The sequence below is a fragment of the Podarcis melisellensis genome, assembly GCF_964234715.1.
Source record: "Podarcis melisellensis genome assembly, chromosome: 16".
Classification (NCBI taxonomy): domain Eukaryota; kingdom Metazoa; phylum Chordata; class Lepidosauria; order Squamata; family Lacertidae; genus Podarcis; species Podarcis melisellensis.
Window position 1 is genome coordinate 27,926,995 of NC_138533.1, and position 23,460 is coordinate 27,950,454.

General features: G+C 45.5%; 1 protein-coding gene across 3 annotated transcripts in view; it reads right to left on the bottom strand.

The window, feature by feature from the left end:
• Nucleotides 1–644: 644 nt before the first annotated feature.
• DGCR2 (DiGeorge syndrome critical region gene 2) overlaps nt 645–23,460 on the bottom strand; it is a 61,968-nt gene continuing 39,152 nt past the window's right edge. For all 3 annotated transcript variants that reach the window (XM_081893378.1, XM_081893377.1, XM_081893376.1), the window contains 8 exons: nt 20,832–20,957; nt 19,596–19,806; nt 18,656–18,732; nt 16,468–16,644; nt 15,015–15,218; nt 8,652–8,804; nt 7,568–7,804; nt 645–6,529 (listed from right to left, as the gene is read on the bottom strand). In XM_081893378.1, coding sequence (XP_081749504.1) covers nt 6,288–6,529; nt 7,568–7,804; nt 8,652–8,804; nt 15,015–15,218; nt 16,468–16,644; nt 18,656–18,732; nt 19,596–19,806; nt 20,832–20,957 — 1,427 coding nt within the window. In that variant the 3' untranslated portion in view covers nt 645–6,287. The remainder of the gene's footprint in view (nt 6,530–7,567; nt 7,805–8,651; nt 8,805–15,014; nt 15,219–16,467; nt 16,645–18,655; nt 18,733–19,595; nt 19,807–20,831; nt 20,958–23,460) is intronic.

Consider the following 23,460-nt stretch of genomic DNA (forward strand, 5'->3'; position numbering starts at 1 on the left):
GATAAATTCAACAGCGTAATTAAGTTTTGATGGATGTAATGATGGCATACTGAATGGTTTGGTTTATATAAGATATGCAGGGGTTTATGTTGAGCAAAATGAACCATGGAAAGAGAGGAAGGGAAGTCACTGATATCTAAAGATTGTTTAAGTGAATATTATAAACAAGCCTCATATTATTACTTGGTGTAATAATCTCACTGCTGCTTTAGCAGGCTTGGGAGAGGTCAGTGGCCTGATGGGAATGCAGGGTTTGCCATTGTGAATTTCATGATGGATGAAATGCAAGATAGAGAAATAGATAGATCACTGATGCTGAACAGCACCCACAGCAGGATTTACAGCGCCTCACTAGAATCCTGGATTTGCATTCAGTCAGAGACAGGGAGAGAAGCCAGGTTTTATAACGGTGGTTTTAAAGAACAGCAGTGATGGACAGGCAGAGAGGAGCCGTGGGGATAGGGGGCCTTAAAGGAACCAGGCAGGGATGGGGTGAGGTTAAAGCAAGCAGGAGCAGGAACCCCTGGCAAGTATGATCTTTAAAAATATCCCACAACCACAATGGGAACTCCAAAAAGTTAGGGAGGTCCACTGCCTCCCTTTAGAGGCGAGAGAGGCACCACACACAAACGCAGAGACAGGGCCCTCTTTACAGAACACGATTTATTTGGCATTTGGGTGAAATGTCTCTCACAGCATCTTGAGAAAAATAAAAGATTAGTGTCTTCCCATCCCACCCTCTTTTTCTCCTAAAAAATAAAATAATAATAATAATAAATCAAAACATTAAAACTTTAAAAAAAATGTCACAGGGACCGAACTATTACAGTATCAAATTTCTTTTCTACATAGTATTTTCATGGAATATCAAAATCTTTTTTTTTAACACGCACACGCACGCACACACAGCCACAGTGACATCCAACCACAAATCAACAACACGGGGTGGGGGGAGTCCTGCAGACACACAGCCTTGGCTAAAAGTGATTTTCCGAGAAGCTAATAAGCAAGTGTCTCATTTGTCGCCTTGTACGCATCTCCCAAGCAAACAGCAAGTCTAGCATCCAGCCATCAGAAAAAGAAGCGTGGCAATTAAGAGATTCGAACACAGAAAGCTGCCTTGCGCTGCGTCAAATCATTGGTCCGTCTGGCTCACAAACTGGCTACACTGGGGGAGGTGGAGAGGGAGAAGAGGACCTGAGGATCTCCAGAAGTTCATGGAGCCCAACTCCTGTTGAGACCACAGGATTCCCACCTGCGGTCTACACTGGCTGGCAGAAGCTCTCTGGAGTCTTCCATAATGCAACCTGGAGCTGTCAGGGGATGAGTCTAGGATATTTCACAAGCAAACCTTGGGTCTACCCAGAATTAGAGACCTCCCCCTTGGTGCTTCCCCATAATACAAAGATGAGAGGGACTGAAATTCAGCCAGTGTGAACTGGTTCCTTGTGCCTAGGAAGAGAAATCCCCTTAAAACCGGGGAACGGAATCCACCTCTGAACGCATCTGCTGCTGCTGGCGGCTTGCCTTCATGGTCAAGGATGCACAGTCTATTAAGTGCTGTTTCCTGCCTCTCTTCCCCATCTCCACAACCGCATGCCGCCCTGTTGAAATTGACACTGTGCGGCAAAGGTTTCCGGGAGGCTGCCTTCCCGGCTCGCTGTATTGGGAGCGGCATGTACAGAAAGCCAACACAATCGTCCCTTTCAAACACAAGACCCACATCTGGGGGTGGGAGGAGACATGAACTGGAAGCCAACCAAGCCTATGTCCAAACATGCAACGTTTGAAGAACGACGTCTGGGTCCCCAGAACCGATGAGAAGTTTCTTCCCTCCAGACCAAAGTAAGACTATTGTTTTGTGTACGCTGAATGGGGGGGGGAGAGACACACACAAAAATACCTTCGTGCACAAACCACACACCCCACGCACGTGCCAAGAGAAAGGAAAAGAGGGTTTGCAAAGGGCAGCTTGTAAGCAGAGGGATGTGTCATTTCAATAGCAAAAAAACCCCAAAATAGACTTCGTTTTAATAAACTGAAATTCGTAGCAGGGGCCTATTTGTCTCAAATTAAGAGTTTGGCTTTTAAAAGGTTTGTTGTTGGTGTGTTTGTTTCTGCTCTCCATCCTGCACCCCTCCCAAGAAATTGGTCAACATGGAACCTGTGGCTACAAGATTAACCGCTAAAGACATTTATGCTCTGATATCCGAGTTAAAGATCAATAGCCTGAAGCAGACATTTGTGGAAGGATATGCAGAACCTTTACTGCTGACATCGGCTTTTTTAAAAAATGGGGCAAAACAGTATTAAAAATAGGCAGAGAAGAGAAAAGAAAAACAATTGGGCTATTTGCAAGATGCAGATGCCTGCAGTACCGGGGGGGGGGGCATGTAACCCCAACACAAGAACTACTGATGAGCATTGCAGATTGGTTCTGCAGTTTACTATGGCACCTGCATTAGGCCTTCTAGAACTGCAGTTGGAAGGGACCCCAATGGTCATCTAGTCCAACCCCCTGCAATGCAGGAATCACAGCTAAAGAATCCCTGACAGACAGCCATCCAACCTCTGCTTCATCTCCCAAGGCAGTCTGTTCCACTGTCAGATCTCATCCTCAGAAAGTTCCTCCTAACGTTCCGCCGGAATCTCCTTTCCTGCCATTTGAATCCATCAGTTCAAGTCCTCCTCTCCGGAGCAGCAGAAAAACAAGCCTGCTCCATCTTCCATGTGCCAGCCCTTCAGATATTTGAAGGTGGCTCTCATCTCACCCTCTCAGTCTTCTGCTCTCCAGGCTAGTCTTTCTGGCAACGCCCCGAGAAGCAATGCAGGAAGAAAATTAAAAGATCTCCACAGGCTAATAAAACAAATAAACACTGGCACTTGGGAAAGGGACAGAAGCCTTCAAAGGGACACTCTTAATAGCTTTGTGTACAGTGGTACTTCTGGATGCGAACAGGATCCGTTCCGGAGCCCCGTTCGCGTCCTGAGTAGAATGTAACACGCGACTATGTGTACGTGGGTCGCGTTTCGCCGCTTCTGCGTGATGTCATTTTGAGCATCTGCGCATGCACGAGCAGCGAAACCCGGAAGTAACGCATTCCATTACTTCCAAGTCGCCGTGGAGCATAACCTGGAAACACTCAACCTGAAGCATATTTAACCCGAGGTATGACTGTACAGTATTACCTTCCACTGACCCGCTGCGAAGCATGGGCAGTTCCAAGCAATAACACACTGAGGACTGGCTGCATGTGGCGATCAATTCAAACGTCTGGGTTAACCCAGCTGAGTTCTGCTATTGAAGGACTTCAGGGACTGGGCATCTTACTTCGCTCTTAGGCCCAGACCCACCTGCTGCAGAACGAATCCAAGGGCCAGTTCTGCAGCCTGGGGAGGACCGGTTCCTATCACATGCTGCTCTGCTTTGCTTAAGATCGCAAGATGCAGTACATGCAGGTATACTCAGCACCCTGAACACTCACTCTCACACACGTACAAAACTCAAGAAGCCAGTACATACAATGTATAAAACTTATGAGTGTGCTAAAAATGCACAAAACCCGCTTTTATTTCTCATACTTCAGAAACGCTCAGCACCATCCAACTCAGAACACGTACCTGTGGCCACAGCAGTCCAGCTACACCTGGACTCGCAGCTGAGAGGCAGAAGAAGCTGCAAGTCCTCTCAATAAAGGACGACTCCCTCTTGTCCTGCACTACATCCTGGGTGTGGGTGTGCAAGAAATCGAGGAACCAGATTTTCCTCGGCTGCAACTTCTGCAACCATTCGGAGGACATCACATTTGAAGCCGTGCCTTGCAGTAGCCATCAGGTCTGGCTTGGCCACCACAGGGAGGAGGGGGGGGACCCGTTCTGCCAACCTATCAATGCTTGTTGCACAAAATCCTATTACAAGACGGGTTTCCTTGCAGTTTCACCCTCCCCCCCCCCCCGGGCAACTCCACAGAGCACTGCTGTGCTCTGAAGGAGGGTAACTGTGTGAGCCTACCCTATGCTGCCAGAAGGGCTATGTCTGCAACGCTCCTCGAGGAAAGGGGATCCTTTTATCAATGATTATCTAACATGCTTGGACAGGACCGTGATTGCCGCGCTGCAAATTGTCTTCCATCGGTTTGTGCTGATTGCTTTCAGGGGCTCTTCGCAGCTGCCCTATACAGACTCGGGCAGATGACTTTCCGAGTGGGTACCATCGGCTCCCGACGGGCAAGCAGCTCTCCAGGGATTCAGAGAGGGCTCCTTTTCCCCAGTCCTACCCAGAGATGTCGGGGATTGGGACCTTCTGCGTAATGTAGCCTATCCTCCTCCTTTAAACACAGCCCACGTGGTGGTTACTATCACAAATCCTAGTGTAGAAAAATAGAAAAGAGCCCTGCAAAATATTGCATATGGAAATACACCCAATGCAATGCAGGGGGAATGGAGACACCCTGACAAGCTGGGGCCTGAACTAGCCTGGTGGGAAAGTAGCGCGCTCTCTCTCTCTCTCTCTCTCTCACTCACACTCACACACACACACACACACACACACACACACACACACACACCATGTTCCTTTCCTGTCCCTCTAGGCTTCCTGCCTTTCATAAGGTAAGAGGAACACATCAGTGAAAGATGGAGATTACCACCTCCTCGCCTGGCCAGCCTCTCCAAAAGGAAACTAGCTAGCGACGAGAGGCGTCCTCTCGGCTCAATTCAGAAACCTCCTTGCTATTTACAAGCTCTCTGGAACGAAACGCACCTTGCCTTTCAAACTGGAGACAAAACTTCTCAGGGGAGAGTAACACCCTGAGCGTCATGACCTAAACTGTACAAAACGCATCTTCCGACTCGGGTTCGTCATGAATTCCAGCAACGTTCACTGCTGGCGACGGCTTTTGTCAAGCGCCGGGGACCAAGGGGGAAGGTGGGGAGGGAAAAAAGGAAAGAAGAAACCCAGCCACCTGCCTAGTGACTCTTTCAATCCCAATCCCACTTACGACAACGGTGGCTATTGGTTGGCCGCAATATTCACTGCTGTGCTAAACTCCACCCTCACCCAAAAAGCCTGCTATCGTTCTCTAGGGTTGCCTAATTTTTTAAATGATACTTTAAGGCTTCAACTATCAACCCCCCCCCCCCAGTGGTGTAAAATTAACATCGATCTAAGTAATTCTAATGAAAACCTAGAATTAAATAGGGGGGGCACGGAACCTGATGACACTGGACCAATTCATTGAAGCTTTATGGAGTTACCGACACCATTTCATCCCCCAAACCCAGAACCTCAAAAATGCCCAATGCCTGTTAGAAGCCATTGCATTGCAGGTCACAGAGTTTAAAAGAGTCGCTGTACAGGACTTGCAGTTTCACAGAGAAGGAAGCAGGTTTTTGCAAACCGTCCCCCTTGCCCTCTCCCCAAAAAACATTTGGATCTCACTGCGCTACGTCGAGAAAACAGCCAAGTATCCAGCAAACCCTTTTTAAAACCTCGCAGTCCCTCCTCCGTGGCAGTGTTGAACATGACAATCAAAAGCTGAACGTCCACGTCTACCTGCCTCTCTTTTCTTTGGCTCATGTTTCTATCTGCCAGGAGGGTGATGGGGTTGTGGTTCTGCCTTCTGTTCAAAGGGACACCCAACAAGCAGCACCAAAATCCAATCTTCTGTGCTCAAGGAGGAAAGGTCTGAGTCGTGGCTGTGAAGCGTTTCAGGGCGACAAAAGAGATTCTCCAGCAGGCAGGCTCTCTGTAACTGCTTCTGAGTTTCCAAGCTCCCCACAAAATTCAAGAAACGTCTCCATCCAATGTACAGCTCGCGGTTTCCTTTCCCGTGATTCACGAGGGAGGTGGAAAGAGGCCAGGTAACGAAAAGCTATCCGTGCTTTTTTCTTCCTCCTTGCGAACAAAGAGTCGGGATGCTGTTGTTCAAGAAAAATAAAAAAAGAACATCCTCTGCATTCTTCCCATCATTAGTGAGAAAGGTGCAGCTTCCATAATCCTTTTTTTTAAAAAACAAAAATAAAATAAAATTTCAAGAGGGCAACCCAACCAGGCTAGAAAATGACAGCAACAGCCAAGACGCATGATTTCCTAGAACATAAAAGTAGTGTCCTAAATAAGAGAAAAAGAAAGAGAGAGAAACAAGGAGCGGAGCTTATTTCTGAAGTTCGGTCCATTAGTGTCCGTCTGTACATCTGGTGTGCAAACAGTTGCTCAAAAATTTATTTCTGACCGGCAGTAAGATTTCTTCTTTTTTTCAATCCCCTCCCGCCCCCCAATTTTTCCTTTATACAATGGTATTCAGAGAACAGTGACTGTGGAGGCTGCCTGAAAGTGTCTCTGCCGGCGGGCTTTCACTTAAGGGCGTGTCAGGAGGTACAAGGAGGGTGCTGCTGTCAACAGAGTCTTCCAGCTCTGCTGGAGAAGGACCGACCAAAGGAGGAAGAGATTCCTCTGTCAGCGGCGGAGATGCGTCGCCGTTTCCGAGGGACAGCTGGTTGCTCTGGCCTGTCTGGGAATGGATTCCACCTGGAAAATGGAAAAGGCAAGGAGGAATCGACAAGTCAGAGGCAGCACTCTTGAGTACGTTTCCGAGCACATTTCGTAGTGTCGGAGCTGACCTTTGAAGCCCCAAACGGGCTCAGCCCAGTATACCTGAATGAGCATCTCCACCCCTAACACTCAGCCCAGACACTGAGGTCCAGCTCCAAGGGCTTTCTGGCAGTTCCCTCCCTGTGAGAAGTGAGGGTACAGGGAACCAGGCAGAGGGCTTTCTCAGTAGTGGTGCCCGCCCTGTGGAACGCCCTCCCATCAGATGTCAAGGAGATAAGCAACTATATCATCTTTAAAAGACATCTGAAGTCAGCCATGAATAGGGAAGTTTTTAATGTTTTGTGTTTTATATATATATATATATACATCTGTATATGCTAGAAAACTCCCAGAGTGGCTGGGAGATGGGAGTGATACAAATATTACTACTACTACTACAGTGGTACCTCGGATTAAGAACTTAATTTGTTCCGGAGGTCTGTTCTTAACCTGAAACTGTTCTTGACCTGAAGCACCACTTTAGCTAATGAGGCCTCCTGCTGCTGCCGCATCGCCGGAGCACAATTTCTGTTCTCATCCTGAAGCAAAGTTCTTAACCCGAGGTACTATTTCTGGGTTAGCGGAGTCTGTAACCTGAAGCGTATGTAACCTGAAGCATAGGTAACCCGAGGTACCACTGTGCTACTACTACTACTATTATTATTAGCAGCAGCAGCAACAGAGTCATCATCAGCTACTTGGACATGGCCACCACCAATTCTTTGGAGCAGAATTCCACTGGCCATGCTACCTGAAGCTGATGGGAACTGCGGTCCAAACCATTTGGAGAGTGCCATGTCCCTGGACTAAGCTGACCAACAGTGGTCCTCTGGGATTTCAGGAAATGCTCTCTTCCAGCCCTAACCTGGAGATGCCATGAATTGAACCTGGCACCTTCCGAGTGCACAATGTGCTCTACTGGTATAACATCCTGCAGCCCAACAATACTCAAAGGACAACATCTCAACGATGTACCTGGGGGAGAACAAAGAATGCTGTCTGGGTTAATGGAAGCTTCGTACGGCGGAGGTGGGTCATCGGGATGCTGGATATCTGGGTATTTGTACGCCGTGTAGGGAGGAGGAGGGTCGTGGAAATGAAACGCCCCACCTTCCCCGTCATCGGAAAGGTGGAGCGGCGTGAGTCCAGTCCCGAAGCCATCGGGGCCGTAATCGAAACCGGGCATCCTGCGACCCAAGTTGAAGTGGTGCACTATTGGGGGAGAGGGGAGTTAGGAGAAAACACACAAAACCTAAAATGCATTATTATTCCACCACTACCTCTCGCCAAGTAGGTCATGCATTTTGCAAAGGGTAAGCCTAACTTGAAACCCAAAAGCTCTGTGAACTGAAAGTGGAGACACTACTATGTGTACTTTGTTTGCTTGTTTTGAACACAAGGAAATAGTTAATAAAAACTAATTAAAGCAAGAAGCTTGGTCCTGTTAAGGATGAACAAAGCATCACAGGGAGTTACCAGTGATGAACTGACATGAGCCATTAAGAGACTCTGGGCCATATCCATTGCTAGCCCTGACTCAGCGTAGTAGATCCGTTGAATCTAATTGATCTAAGCCATGTCCATTAAGCTTGATGGGCCTAACTCTGAGTAAGGCTGCAAGTTCAGCAATATCTAGAGGGCCAGAAGGCTTCCACACCTGCACTGGGTCAAAGAGAGACATGTTTTCAAAAAAACAGCAGCTGAAAGCTGCACGTAAGTGATTTATTATTATTATTAATTCAATTTCTTACCCACCCTTCACCATAAAGTCCAAGAATGAGTGGACATATGGTCACAAGAGTAGGCTGCGTCTAGCGTGCCTTCTCTAACTTTCTTGTTTTATCTTCAGATTTCTTATGGCAATAGTGGGAACCTCTGGTATTGCTGGACTACTTACTAATACTGCCATGACACCCTAACCCTAACTGGCCAGGGTTAAAAAGGCGCATATTCAGCATATGACGGCAATGACTTAATGAAGGTGCCAGGAGCACCCTTGCTGCAAAGGAGAGTTCCGCAACTTGGGGGCTTCCAGATCAAGAAGAGCCAAGGGACTTACGGTTTGCTCCGATCAGAGACTCGATGCGCTCCCTGCGCCGCTGCCGTAGCCGATGGACCATGAAGAGGAGCAGGGACAAGATCAGGAAGGAGGAGATGCAGCTCACGATGAGGCGCATGCCGCTTGCCATGGAGTCAAACAAGCTGTTGCCGTCTGCATGGAGGAATCAAAAGTAGAGATCTCATTAAAAAGGTAAAGGGACTCCTGACTATTAGGTCCACTCGTGGCCGACTCTGGGGTTGCGGCGCTCATCTCGCTTTATTGGCCGAGGAAGCCAGCATACAGCTTCCGGGTCATGTGGCCAGCATGACTAAGTCGCTTCTGGCGAACCAGAGCAGCGCACGGAAACGCCGTTTACCTTCCTGTTGGAGCGGTACCTATTCATCTACTTGCACTTTAATGTGCTTTTGAACTGCTTGGTTGGCAGGAGCTGGGACCGAACAACGGGAGTTCACCCCGTCGCGGGGATTCGAACCGCTGACCTTCTGATCAGCAAGTCCTAGGCTCTGTGGTTTAACCCACAGTGCCACCCGAGTCCCATTATGTTACGTTACAGCAAAAAATCAGTGGTGTGCTGTTCATTTCCAACCAAGTTCTTTTCCGGCCATTCAGCAGGAGGGGCCAACCAAAAAAGAACTTCCTGGTAAACTGTGGAAGAGGAAGGGGAGATAGAGCAAGAACGTGTCTAGGTGTCTGGCGGTGGAGCTTCAGCCTCCGAGCCAAACTTGGCCTGCCGGGCCTCGACAATCGGTCCATGCGGCTGTTTTTCTGAAACCTCACCCACCTGAGGTCGTATGTGCCATCTGATGTGGGGCAAGCAAGAGAGGGGGACGCAGAAAACAGAACTGGGCTCCCTGCACAACTTTCTGCTGGACATCCTCTATCCCAACAGGCAACGTTGACAGGACAACCCCACCTGTCAATCGCCTGATGACACAATGACGGGTGATTGACAGGTGGGTGGGGTGGGACCTGTAAAAGTTGGCCTGGTGGGCTGGGGGAACATGAAGATCTGGTCCGCTGAGTCAAACAAGTTCTTCACACAATTCTCAGTAGCCTGGACCTGCAGGCTGCTTCTAATGGAGACTCCTCAAAAAGGCATTAATCCTCTTCCAAAAATATCTTTCAGTGCCCCCACTATGCTTTAAAAAGACCTCTCAAATTTAGGGTGCAGACGCAGAACTGAGTCCTCTCCGAGAATTAGAAATCTGGACAGGAGTGCTGAGATGCATGCTGGTTTTCCTAATGGAAGCTATGCTCTGGGGGAATCAAACCTCTTGACTTGAGAGCCAGTGGGGTGTAGTGGTTAAAGAGTGTTGGACTAGGACCTGGGAGACCAGAGTTCAAATCCCCACTCAGCCATGAAACTCACTGGGTGACCTCGTCCCCATCACTGCCTCTCAGCTTAACCTACCTCACAGGGTTGCTGTACAGGGATTAAATGAGGAACGAGAGGACCACGTACACATCACGGTTGGTGGGACATAAATGCTATGCGATAAGTAAGCCAAGAATAGATGTGTAGCTTAAACGACTGTGATTCCTCAAAATTAATAATCCACGTGAGAAAACACTTCCCAATAACTGCATCAGCTATTCTGAGAAATGCACTGTCAGCTAAAAACTACTTTCCTTTTCATATTGCTCCCACTGCAAAAGAAAATTAGCTAGTCACTAATCTGTTTTCCAATACAAGCAAATCCACTTAGATACAAAGCATTTGGAAAGCAAAAATGCAAGAAGTGTTAAGATCCTAAGTTTGCAACAAGACAAGGGGGAACAATTGTGAAACGACCGGATGCCCATAAATTGGATTGGCATATGACCTGTTATTCTAGCATTACTGCTTCTTGTCATGAAACATACTGTAACCTGATTCAAGAGCCTCTCTTCTGAAGCTAACCAAGAAACAGGAAGAGCATGTCGTGCCTCATAACAAGGGGTGATGGAAAAAATAATTGAAAAGCTTAATATAAATGTTTTTGTTTCCAAATCCAACCAATTTACTAAAAGCAAACTCATTTTCTGAGTTTAGATCCTTATAAAGCCCAAACAGCTCCACACATGTGCAGCTGTTTTAGACGAGCCTCCACAATGTGAATTTCTCTTTTGAAACAAGCAGCACCTGATGTTTTATACATACTTTTAATTATGTTTTATACATGCTTGCAGACTAGCTTTACTATATTTTCCATACTGTAAGCTGCCTCAATATACTTTATTCAAGTGCAGATTAAAAATATTTAATTGAATAAATGACAGGGGTGATGTGCATCAGCAGTCTCCAGGGAACCACATTTGCAAAAGCACCGGGGTGGGGGGAGACTTCAGCATCCTCAGTGAGAATAGAATATTGACCAATTGTTAACAGGAAACCAGGAGGAAGAGGGAATGAAATGGAGCACTCTGGGAAAGAGTGTGGCTGGCTGAAAGAGGAGTATAAACAGCAAACAACAGTTTCAGCTCTAGTGTCATTGGTCTAAGTCATCCCTAAGCCCGGTTATCACCCTACTGTTCAGGCAGACTGCATCTAGGACTTTTCACAAACTGTAGGGGCCCGGGGGTTGCCCACAAAGAAAGTTTCAACTCAGGCAGGTGTGGGGGAACCTTTGGCCCTCCAGATGCTCTTGAACTACAACCTCCAGCACCCCTGGCCATTGGCCATGCTTGCTGGGGCTGATGACAGCTGCAGTTTGACAGCATTCGGAACAGCCAAAGGCTCCCGCACACCTGAACTAAGCACTGAAAGAACTGGGCATCTGGTCCCCTCACATACAGTAATGCAACAATGCATAATACTGCTCACATTTCTGGCCACCTTGGCTGAAAAGTAACCTGCCACAAGCGTTAAGCATAAGGACAGGAACTTTAGAAATAGTCGAGAACAACCTGCCACGTGCGTTCCAAGAATCCAAATATATTTCACAACAGCCAAGAGCCGATTCATTTCCCAGGCAATCCCAAACTGCAGAAGTCCAAATAGGTTCATGCCACCGGGGTTTGGGAGACGGGCATCTCTCCTGTTTGGTCAAAAACTATTCCCTCTTTGGCTGAGGGAGAGGGGAAATAGGCAAGGAAATTTCAACCAACCAAGTGTTTCCGTCAATTTCAAGGAAACAAGACCAAACAGCAGCAGCACCATCTGCTGGCTACTTGGGGGACTGGCGGGTATTTCAAGTAAGGATAGCATCACATATAACAGAAAAGTGAACAGTGGGTGGTGGTAGTGGTGGTTTTTGCAATGCATGAGAGGTACCCACACCTGGATGCCCAAGGTAAATATGTTTCCACCACACCTCCCTGGCTTAACCCAATTCAGCATGCTCCTTAGAACATTTGCGACCTTCCAGTGATTTGAGACCTTCCAGTGATGCAAATATCCTTCCGTTTCCTTAAAAGAAACAAGGTTGACTCAGACTGGTCCAGGTCCTTGGTTATAATGCAGCAGCTCTTAAACAAAGAGTAGGAAACTAGATCCGACTGGTGAGTGAGATCCTTAGCTTTTCATATCCCTCACTGGGCCAAGTTTGTCAGGTAAGCAAGTTTGCCTGCCTTCCAGTCAGGTCACAATCATGTCAGGTGACCGCAGTGTCTGAAATCAAAATGTGCAGCCAAAAGAATAACATTGTGCAAGCTCTGCTGATCAGCTGATTGCCAGGACTTGCAAAATGCTGTACGGCGACTTTTGCAGGTGCAGCCAATCCGCTGACTGGCGGGGCCTGCAAATGCCCTTTTGGCCCAATCGCCTTTCTACCTGCCCACACTCAGCAGTGCAGTGCAGGTGGGCATGACTTGGCCAAAATGGCCTGGTAGGCCAAAGAGGGGAGGCTTGGAGGACCTAGTGAGGCCTGCAGGCTGAAGGTTCCCCAACTTGGGTCTTAAAACTACAAGGCTGATCTGCCAGGGATGGGAGGGCATCACAATGTTTGTGGGCAGAACAAGGTCCTGAGGCAGCAGGAGTTTTCATCTGCCAGAACCAGGGTCAATGGAACGAACTATCTCATTAACAGGGAATCCTGGCTGATCCACATGGGATTCGTTATGTTGTTATAATGATCATCGGCTGGATGCAATTTTAAGAAGAGGTCAAGTATCCCCATCACTCCCACTCTAGTAGCAACTTGCAAGAGGTGAGTGGCAACAGGATTTCAGCCAGAAGAGAGCAACCAAGAAATAAGAGGGAGGGATCAGCATGCCTGGAGACCACTGAAGCACACATGTTCACTAGCCGCAAAATGTTGAGTATCATTTGGAAGACGAAAGGGGGAAGAGAGGTGGATTGGGAAACACAAGCTTCTTACAGCTGATATCCTGAAGGATTACATGGCTGGCAGGCAGGTACCTCAAACTGGAGCACTCCTTCCCAACTGGCGAGGCTACACTGCAACATTTTGCTGCAGAACTGGCCTATCCTCCCTGCTCACTTTCCGATACCAATGTTGGGCAGGTACCCTAATTCACAAATACTCGCATGCAAGGCAGTGCTGAATGCCCCTTATGCAAGGGGACAGCTAATGATTGTATTTCTGGTCCTGGCTTCTAGTCAGACCACAGCTTTTCAGACTTGATGCAAGGGAAACTGCGGTTTGATAAACCGCAGAAGATTCAAGTTACAGTGTGCAAGGGAAGGGAGAAGGGGAGGAGGCATGGAGCGGCAAGGTTAAATCAAGGCTTGAAGAGCTCACTTGTTGCATTTGAACAGAGGCAATCTGAAATTTGCAGCAGAGCTGGAAGAAGCATGTGTGGCTACCAACACATTAAGGGTCTTTTTCTGCCCCAACGCTTATCCATTCAGAAAAAAAGGATTCCAGGTAGGAACATAAGTAAAGCCTGCTGGAAGCCCCAAATGGAAGCATATAGGGAGGATGCAAGGGCAGCAGCCCTCTCCACTCTTGCTGTTTCCAAAAGCTGGCATTCGAACTGTCTCTGTCTGTAGAGGTAGCAACTTATCTTTGTTGCAGAAATCAAACCACAGGACAACGTTTGTTTTATGCCTGATGCTTCTCTTTATTCCAGGTATCTGGGAGAGGCTTCTAACACAAGTGCCAGAGAGTCCTCAGAACATGGTACAAAGCGTGTATTTATAAAGGAATCATCGTGCAAAGTACAGAGGCTAACTTCCTTCAAAGATAGTGGAATATTACAAAAAGCTCAAAGCAGTATTTCAACACGTTACTGAAATAGCTGGTCAACCCTTTAGATTCAGCTCACGTAGGAGGTATTTTGCTTTATTGACACAGTCCCAAGGGTCCACATATTAGAACATTTTTGCACAACTTTCATTGGCACCCAGAGCCAATGATACATATGGTGGCAGCCACAATAATATAAAGTATATTTGATCCCCAATCTTCCAGCCATGACCAGAGGTTCCACTGATCCTTCTCATGCAGCTTGGCCATATTATTATTATTATTATTATTATTATTATTATTATTATTATTATTATTATTATTATTATTATTACATTATCTCTGCCTAATAAATTATTTTATCAGTGTCATCAGGGATGTAGACATGACATTCAGCTCCTGCCAGAGCACATGCTTCTCCCTGACCGGCAAGCAAAACATCCAGACCATTCTATTTTGCAATGTTGCCTGTCTTATACAAGGCAATTCCACAACAGTGTCTTCCAGTGCTTGCACAGCACTATTTGCAATCTTTCCATCAAGGCGTTCGTTTTTAAAAATTTGCCTTAGAAACAATTGCCACACCAAACTGAGGTATGATTATGTCCCAAGACCTTTGGGACTCTGAAAGTTCTCTGGTGTTCCTAATTTTACCAGAAGGGAACTGGGATATACGGTATTTTCCCATGTATAAGACTATATCCCCCCCATTTTTTTAAGTTTAAAATTGGAGGTCGACTTATACACAGAATGTTGCAATTATTTATTTCTTAATTTGGGGCTCAAAAAATAGGGGTTATCTTATACATGGGAGCGTCTTATACGCAGAAAAATATGGCAATTCTAACAGCAGGAGCAACTGTTCTTGTTTAGCAAGAACCATGTTAATTAGGTGGGAGTTTTACTAGTACATTTTCCACAGATAAAATATTGATCCATGAGAGCTGGAACAATGTGAATATAGCAGCTCTACCTTCTCCACACAATTTTTGAGAAATTCCTTAAAGACAGTTCATTCCTTATTAACTTTCTGAAAGTATTTCCTCTAACTTTCCCTGTTAATTTAGCAATAAATATTCAATCATTTTAGCTAGCCAGTCTGTTTTGGTGGGGACATTATTACTTTCCCAGTTCTTGGAATCTTGTTTTTATGCTGTATGTTGGATATACGATTGTAAAACTTTCATCTGAAAAACCAAATAAATAAACTTTTAAAAAAAGTAGCTCTTACCAGGATCTAAACAGGTAAACTTGCAGCACTCCTTGGGGTCCTTCCGATACTGCTGGCAGCCCTGAGGCCGCTCACATAGAGCCGCCACGCACATCTCTGGCTCGCCATTGTGGCACGTGCAACTCAGACAGGGGTCATCTCCTTTCGGGGTGAAATAGTAGCCTTCATCGACAATGTTGTCTTTTATATCTACACAGGTTTGGCCTGAAACAGGAGAGGCGCGTACACATGTTAGCTCCCACCTTCCCTCGCTGATGGACAATAAGATGCACCTCACTTTCCTGGACAGATCGGTGTGGGTCTGCGCAGAAGCTAGCCTACTGTATAAAGGATGTGCATGCCTTCTTCGGCTAGTTTTTGCCTTGGGCCGTGCCCACAACTGGCACGTCCCCTCCACCAACCCCACCGGAAGGCTGCCCAGGAAGAAATACTGGGCTGAAAAAGGTTGCCCGCCCTGACAAAATCTTTAAAGGCAAAGAAACAGGTGTGAGGCTTTTAATACCAACCAGGGTAGATAAAAATCAATGGTGTTTTAAAAAAACACACAATTTTTTTTATTTAAATCTGATTTTTATTATTTAAATTGAATTTTTAATATAAAATGCTTTTGAAGGAAAAATCTTTCTAAAGATACGTTTTCTATTTAAGTTACACTATAGGCTATTCATCAGGAAATAAGGATTTGTTTCAAGTTTTTCATGTGTGCTAAAGCTCAGTCTGTTTTTTTAAAAAAACCTGTTTAACCACATCAGTTAACAAACATGGATACGTGTGCTATAATGTTATTGTGTTTTAGTTAAATAAATTGTTCACATTGTTATTATGGAAATGTTTATTTTTTTCTTTCCAATAAAGTACAGCAGAAAAGTTGTCTAAATATAAACCGTTAACATATTAAACCTCACAATAATTTCATTATTATCTGTCTATGTATTTTGAATAGTATAAACAAATCAGTGATTTTTGATATAACTGTAAAAACTACTCTGAAAATTCATTATTCCAAAAGTGAAACCTTAATCTGGTTGTAAATATTAAGATTATACCAGCAAGAATGAGTCCCTCTGTAAAATAATCAAGTCTTACTGCCTAGTGATTTAAATCAATTTGATTTAAATCAAATCTACCCTGATACCAATTGCTTTTCCAAGCACTCCAGGCGCAGCCTTTTGTAAAGTGGGGAAAATGCAGTTCTTGCCCCTCCCGTTGCAACTACCACAACAGCTCCTACCATGCCAAATGCCATTGCAGAGCAGTGGTAAGAAATACAGCTGTGGTCCAAAGAGCAGGGCGACCTGATCCTGGTCCGTACCACGATACAGTTTTGCTTGGTGGCCTCGGCCTCTCTGTCCCCTGCTGCAGTGCAAGTGAGCATCCCTGCGGCTCTTTTGAGTATGTAACTGTTCCTGCGTGCTTATAAGAGCTTGTGTGTAACCCAGAACGGATGACTCACTTCTTTTGCAGAGGAATGAAGACTTCTCATAGCAGTTTTCAGCATACCAGCTGTGAAAACCGCGGTGCCGCAGGGTCGGGAAGTGGGAACATTGGAACTGGGCGCAAAGGATGTTTTCATTTTCCGACACGGACGTACTGAAGGTAGGGTTAGGGGGCAAAAATACTTCCGATGAACCTGAAATGACAAAATGCATCATAACTAGAAGAAAGTTGTTGCTGCAGAGCCTGTGGACAAATTCGGCTTTGCTGCCTTTTAGAACATTTTAAAGGAGAAAGTCATTCATGCGATGTACCAATGCTTTACTCTGTATGCTTGGGTAGCTTGCTACGTTATCAGAAGGTTGATTTCAGGCTATTGTAGCTATATCTCTATTTCAGAGAAATTCAGGGGCCTAATGTTAAAAAAGGTGTTGCAAACATTGACTTTCTTCTCAGAAGTGTACAAAACCAGGCTCCTGCACACGAGTCCTTGCTCTTTAAATTCAAACAGTATACACCTTTTTTTAAAAAAAATTGCATTTCTTTCCAAAGAAGGCCAAAGCAGGTTAAGGGAAGTATAAATCCAGTGGATTAGCACACAAAGAGGGACATAAACAGTGGTACCTCGGTTTAAGAACAGCCCTGTTTATGAACGATTCAGTTTACAAACTCCACAAAACCGGAAATAAGTGTCCCGGTTTGCGAACTTTACCTCGGTCTAAGAACGGAATCCGAACGGTAGAAGGGCACCGACAATGGGAGGCCTCATTAGGGAAAGCACGCCTCGGTTTAAGAACAGTTTCGGTTTAAGAACGGACTTCTGGAACCAATTATGTTTGTAAACCGAGGTACCACTGTATATGCTGCACCCTTGTGATATTCCACTGGTTAGTGGAGTCAGTTTCATTCTAGTGGACTTCTGCCTTGCAGGGCAGTTAATGGTTTTCTTTAAAAAATGGCATTTTATTTCCTGTATCCATCTCTGCTGTATTTGTATCAAGCATTGTTTTAGGATGATATTGTGTTTTCAAAACTGTCAGAAGGCACCCCAAGTAATACTTAAACGGGAACGCAGAAACTCTTGCATAAATAAAATAAGCTGGCTGAATACTGTGCAACCTCCAAGACTTTGTTTACAAAGCTGGAGTACAGGAAAGGCAACCTTTAAAGAAGGATATACACTGATACAGAATAATAGAATTGTAGTTGGAAGGGACCTAAGGGTCATCTAGTCCACACACACACCCAAAAAATGTAGGAACCACAGCTAAAGAATCCCTGACAGATGGTTGTCTGTTTAAAAACCTCCAATGAAGTAGAGTCCATCAGCTCCTAAGGAAGTCCATTCCACTGTCAAACAGCTCTTCCCATCAGAAAAGTATTCCTAATGTTTAGTGAGAATCTCCTTTCCTGTAGTTTGAATCCATCGGTTCGGATTCCTAAACACCAAAACTTCTGACCAGTAGAAGCTTTGACTTGTCGTGTGTTAGGACAGGTGAGCATTTCTTTCACGCAAAATAATATCTTCATTCAAACATGCCACATAACTGTCAACTGTTGAGCTATCCCTTTTGCTTTTTCCTCCTTTTATAAATTAGCATTTAAACAACAAATCAAAAGCCAATTGCTTTCAGCAGTTCTGCAGCCAGATGGCAGTATTATTGCTAGCTTTGGGAGGAAAGCAGGATTGCCAAAAAAACACACATTATGCCAGCCTTTGAGTTAAACAAAGGCATTAAACACTCGATCAGATTTCCTTATCACTGTGTTGACACTTAGACCACCAACCACACTAAAATACAAAGTTGTATTAGGAGAACTGGGTGGTGCAGAAAGGTACTCAAGAACTGTGAAAACTTCTACAAGATGTGCTTAGCAGCAAAAATCCACCTGGTACCTGATAACTTTACAAGACCATGTAAAGACTTGGCTGTTTCCATTGGCCTTTTGTTAGAGGGAGAAGGTGTTGTTTTGCTACTAGTGCGCTGCCCAAACTTCCTATGGCTATTATGGGGATTGTTGTTTTGGATAGTGTGATTATTTATATTAAATGTGTTCTAAGTCATTTGGAGACCTTTGGGCAACAAGCAACTAACAAGCCATCATTAATAACATTAACAACAACAGCAACACAAATACATGCTTTAGATGGCATCAATTCTTAGCCAAGTGACACAAGAGCTCATCGCTCATTTCTTGGGCCTTACCTTTGTAAGCAACCTCCCAGTGACCTTCCAGAGAATGATTTCGGTTTGTGATGACATACTGGTATCCGACCCAGAACCTACAATCAGAAATGCGTAAGCTTTGTAAACTCGAGGGAGGGAAAAACAAATTATGCAAAAAAGCAAAATCCTAAAAGGTAAGTTGAAAAGCTCCTAAGCATGGTTAATAAGCTCTTCCCTTTCCTGAGGTTTCCTATTCAGTCAAGCTGAAAGCTGACTGTCGCTAACATAACAATCCTTGCAAAGGCTAAGGAACACCAGAGCCATGCTTATGTTGCTGTGCATCTCAGTTAAACCTTCAAATCCCATATTTTGCAATGCAATCTCTTCAGATAATATCCATCACATGGACTGGGAAGAGTGACTAAGGCCCCGTTAGTGTTATGCATTTAAAGCAGTTATCACATCACTTATAACAGTCATGGCTTCCCCCCAAGAGACCTGGAGATTGTAGTTTGTCCAGCCCCCTGCCATTCCCGCCCCCCACATTAACTCCCTAGAGCTTCCCCTTCCATGAAACTACTCAGCTCATTTTCCACCTTCCCAACCCTCCTCCTTCACAAAAATCCAGGATTGTGATTTGGTTCTACAAATCCTGCAATAGAGACTGCATGACGACAGCCTTACATTTTTATTTATATAGGAAGATCAAATATATATTGCAAACACACACACACACACACACACGTTTGTTTGTTTTAAAGAATGCATTTAATTGAAATGGTACACCTATCCAATCCCCCACCCCCGGTCAATGAGCATTTAGATTTCTCGATACCTGCATTAAGACATGGATTCCATTCTAGTTTGGATCTTTACATAGCATAATGTAACTTGTCCCATATTTATCCTTAACATATCCACCCATAATTGCCCATGTGTTGCCAGTGGGAATTCAGTTCTTCCGTGCATGCTCACTGACCTACTCTGGTCTTTCCTCCCAAAGGCTTTATCTTGCGAGTCCCATTCCTGCTGCAAGATAAACTTGAGCTCCTGGTCAGTTGTAAAAGTGGCCAGGGATCCATTCACCCTCTGACAGGTCTGGACGGCGTCCCAGTAGTTCTCACCACTTAAGTACACTCTGTAGCAGCTAGCCGTGCCCTCGTAGTGATGCCATTCTGACGGGCATTTCCCTAGGAAACATAAAGGAGAGAAGGGAAACAATCCCCCCCAGTTAGGATCTCAACCTGATTCATCACTTCTGAAAACATTAGCATCAGCCCAGTCCTCACTGGGTGGAAAGCCCATGTGTCTAGGCAGAGCAGACTTCAGGCAGGGGCTCAGGTGGTTAACAATCTCTCCATACACAATTTTTCTCATGCAACTTATGTGTCTCCTGCCCTTGTACAGAACACTGGAATCCAGCCACACAAAAAATTGGAGGCTTCGAAAAAGAAACACCCACATCTCCCCATGCAGGCAAACAAGAGACATTGTGACAGTTCAAGAATACAATCCAGCCAGGGAATATGCCTGATTATCGTCTTCCAGAGCAACTACTCTACTCCCAACTTAAAAATGGTAAGCGTAATGTTGGTGGTCAACAAAAGAGGTTCAAAGCCTCTCTCAAGGCAAATCTAAAAAAATGTAGAACAAACACAGACAACTGGAAAACACTGGCCTGCGAGCGCTCCAATTGGAGAACAACTTTTACCAAAGGTGTCATGGATTTTGAAGACGCTCAAACTCAGGACGAAAGGGAGACATGTACTAAGAGGAAGGAATGCGTGGAAAACCCTCACTATGATTAACTCCCACCCGGAAACCTATGTCCCCGCTGTGGAAGGACGTATGAGTCCAGAATTGGCCTCCACAGTCGCTTACAGACTCACTGTTAAGACCATGTTCATGGAAGACAATCTTACTCGGCTACAAGTGATCGCCAAAGAGTACAGAGGTGTTGTGGCCAGGGGAGAATCCCAAAAGCCAGAAAGAGCTGCCTGGCCCGAAGTTCCCCATTCCTATGTTATACTTTATTCTAAATGTTCAGAGAATCTTATCACAAAAACAGCTCAGACTAAATTGCCAAGGGACGTTAGGGAGCTTTAATATAAGATACTTTGCGTACACATGGAAGCACTTTTAAGAAGCATGTGCCTGGACCTGCAGCCGGCAACTTAGGGGGAATTTCAACCCTGCTTCCAAGTCTGCAACTTACTGCTGAACCGCACTGGCTGTGCCACATTGACGGTGTGGAAGCGGGTCGTGTCCCCTCCTCTTCCGCGATTGTGCCTGGAATCCGCATTATCCTTCCCGTGGTAAGTGCGCTGGTCCCCAGTAAAATCTAAAAGTGAGACACAGCCCATTCTTAGTGACACTGTGTGAGAACCATTAGCTTTTTTTTTCTTCATTCAGCTGCTGAAAGGAAAATATCGTCATAAATCCTTCCCAACATTCAAACGGGCAAAGACAGCTCCAAGTGGGCACAGGCAAATAGAAGGTTCTTAGGCTACAGAGAACAGTCCAACATTTCCCAAAAGAAAGCAGAAAAGAGTGTTATGGCAGGTTTGGGGAACCCGTGGTGCTCTGTTGTCCTCCCAACAACTTTGCCATGACATAGATTGGCTACGTCATCATTTAGGCTACTGCAATGTACTTACTACGCATGAGGATATCCTTCTGCCTGGTTCAGAAGCTGCAGCTAGTGCAAAACGCAGCTTTGTGGGACACCCAGGTTTACACGTTACACCGGTGCTGAAAGATTTGTGCTGGTTCTCTATTAGCTACCAGGCAAAATTCGAGGTTTTGTTGTCGTCATTAAAGCTCTAATAAATTGGGATCTAGATACCTAGCAGATTGCTGGTACAAATCGAGTCCGTTTTAAGACCTCCCTAAAATACACTGATGGTCATTACATGACCAGAGACTTGTCAGTTGATGCAGTTATAGAAGCTAAGCCCCAAGTGGCACCTTAAATCTTGATTACGGTCGCCACAGCATAATGTCTATTCGCCAAAGGGCTGGACAAGATGACTCTTTGCATCCCTTCCAGTGCTACAAGTCTACAATTCTATTATCTCAACTACACTGCTCGACCATAGCTTGCTCTTACAACCATTCACTTCTCCCAGTGTGGAAAGGGAAACACGCGTAGTGGAAATGGAAATAGCATTAATTAAGGCAGAGGTATTTGAGCCGTGGTTGCCAACCTGGTACCCAGTAATCTCCACTGCAACATGCTCTCTTCAAGTAGTTCATGGGGCAGAGACACTGATGACCTTTCAAACCTTCATTAATGCAGGTCATGGACCATAACAATAGAGATCTGATCTGATTTACCCCTTGCTGCCATTTGCTACCAGACTCTGCCAACCTGAAAGGGGTAGCCACACCCACTTGCAAGCAAATTAGCACAGACACACGCATGATGAATTGAAAATGACGTAGGGTTGGACCCAGTTAATGATACTGACGGACACAGGTGCAGGGACACAGGTGGCACTGTGGTCCAAACCACCGAGACTCGGGCTTGCCAGTGGCAAGGTTGGCAGTTCGAATCCACACAACGAGGTGAGCTCCTGTTGCTCTGTCCCAACTCCTACCAAACTAGCAGTTCGAAAGCATACCAGTGCAAGCAAATAGGCACTGCTGTGGTGGGAAGGTAAGGAGTGTTTCCATGAGCTCTGGCTTCCATCACAGTGTCCCGTTGTGCCAGAAGCAGTTTAGTCATGCTGGCCACATGACCCGGAAAAGCTGTCTGTGGACAAACACTGAAAGCAAGATGAGCACCACAAAGTCCAATTTGACTGGACCTAGCCATCCAGAGGTCCTTTACCTTTAGCATATTCAAAACAGACCCACTGAAAGTAACAGAGTTGACCAACATAAGTCCACTTCAGTGGCTGTACTCAAATTTAGTAGGATGCAATCCCTGTCTCTTTGAGCACAAAAAGTCTCCCAGGATTAACAGTTCAAAGAATCAACTGTAGAGTTGGAAGCGACAACGAGGGTCATCTAGTCTAACCCTCTGCGATAACAGAAATCTTTTGTGGAATGTCAGGCTCCAATCCCATGCTCTACTGACTGAGCCATCCCTAACAATTATTCAGTTTGTGTCCCCCAAAAATGGAAAGCATTAAGAAGCAGGGTGGTTAAAACATGGTTGTGCAGAGCTGTTTACATTCACTGTGTGGAATTACAACTCTGCTGTTCTCCTCTGAAAGTTCTTTGGCCAGGGGATCACACTTCGAAGAGTTCATAGAACAGTCAGCAAAACTGGAATCACAGCTCTTTGACCTCTTGCATGGACGCAAAATCTGCAAATGTTTTGTCAGCACTGGAACACATTCCCTCACTTGGTGCCCGGCCAGCTTACTTGCCCTTTGCCCCCTACAGCAGAAAAGAAATTGATAATAGGGCTGTCAGAAAAATGTGAAATTGCAAAAGAAGGGGTCATGGAGGGGAGCTTAAGACTGCCAGGAAAGTGAAAGACAACTCATCTATCTCCGCTTAAGTTTCCACGGAGAGACAACATCTTAAAGAGCTTCACTGGAGACCCAGTTCCGTGTCCCTGCCTTCTGAAACAAAGCGAGTCACTGCCAGGGACAGGGGTTTTCACTAGGAAAGAGCCAAAGTGCCTTAAAACATTTACTGAAAACTAGTACACAATAACTGCACAAGAATGTAGTATTTTTCGCTCTATAAGACGCACCAGACCATAAGACGCACCTAGATTTTGGAGGAGGAAAACAAGAAAAAAAATATTCTGAATCTCAGAAGCCAGAACAGCAAGAGGGATCGCTGCACAGCGAAAGCAATGACCTCTCTTGCTGTTCCGGCTTCTGGGA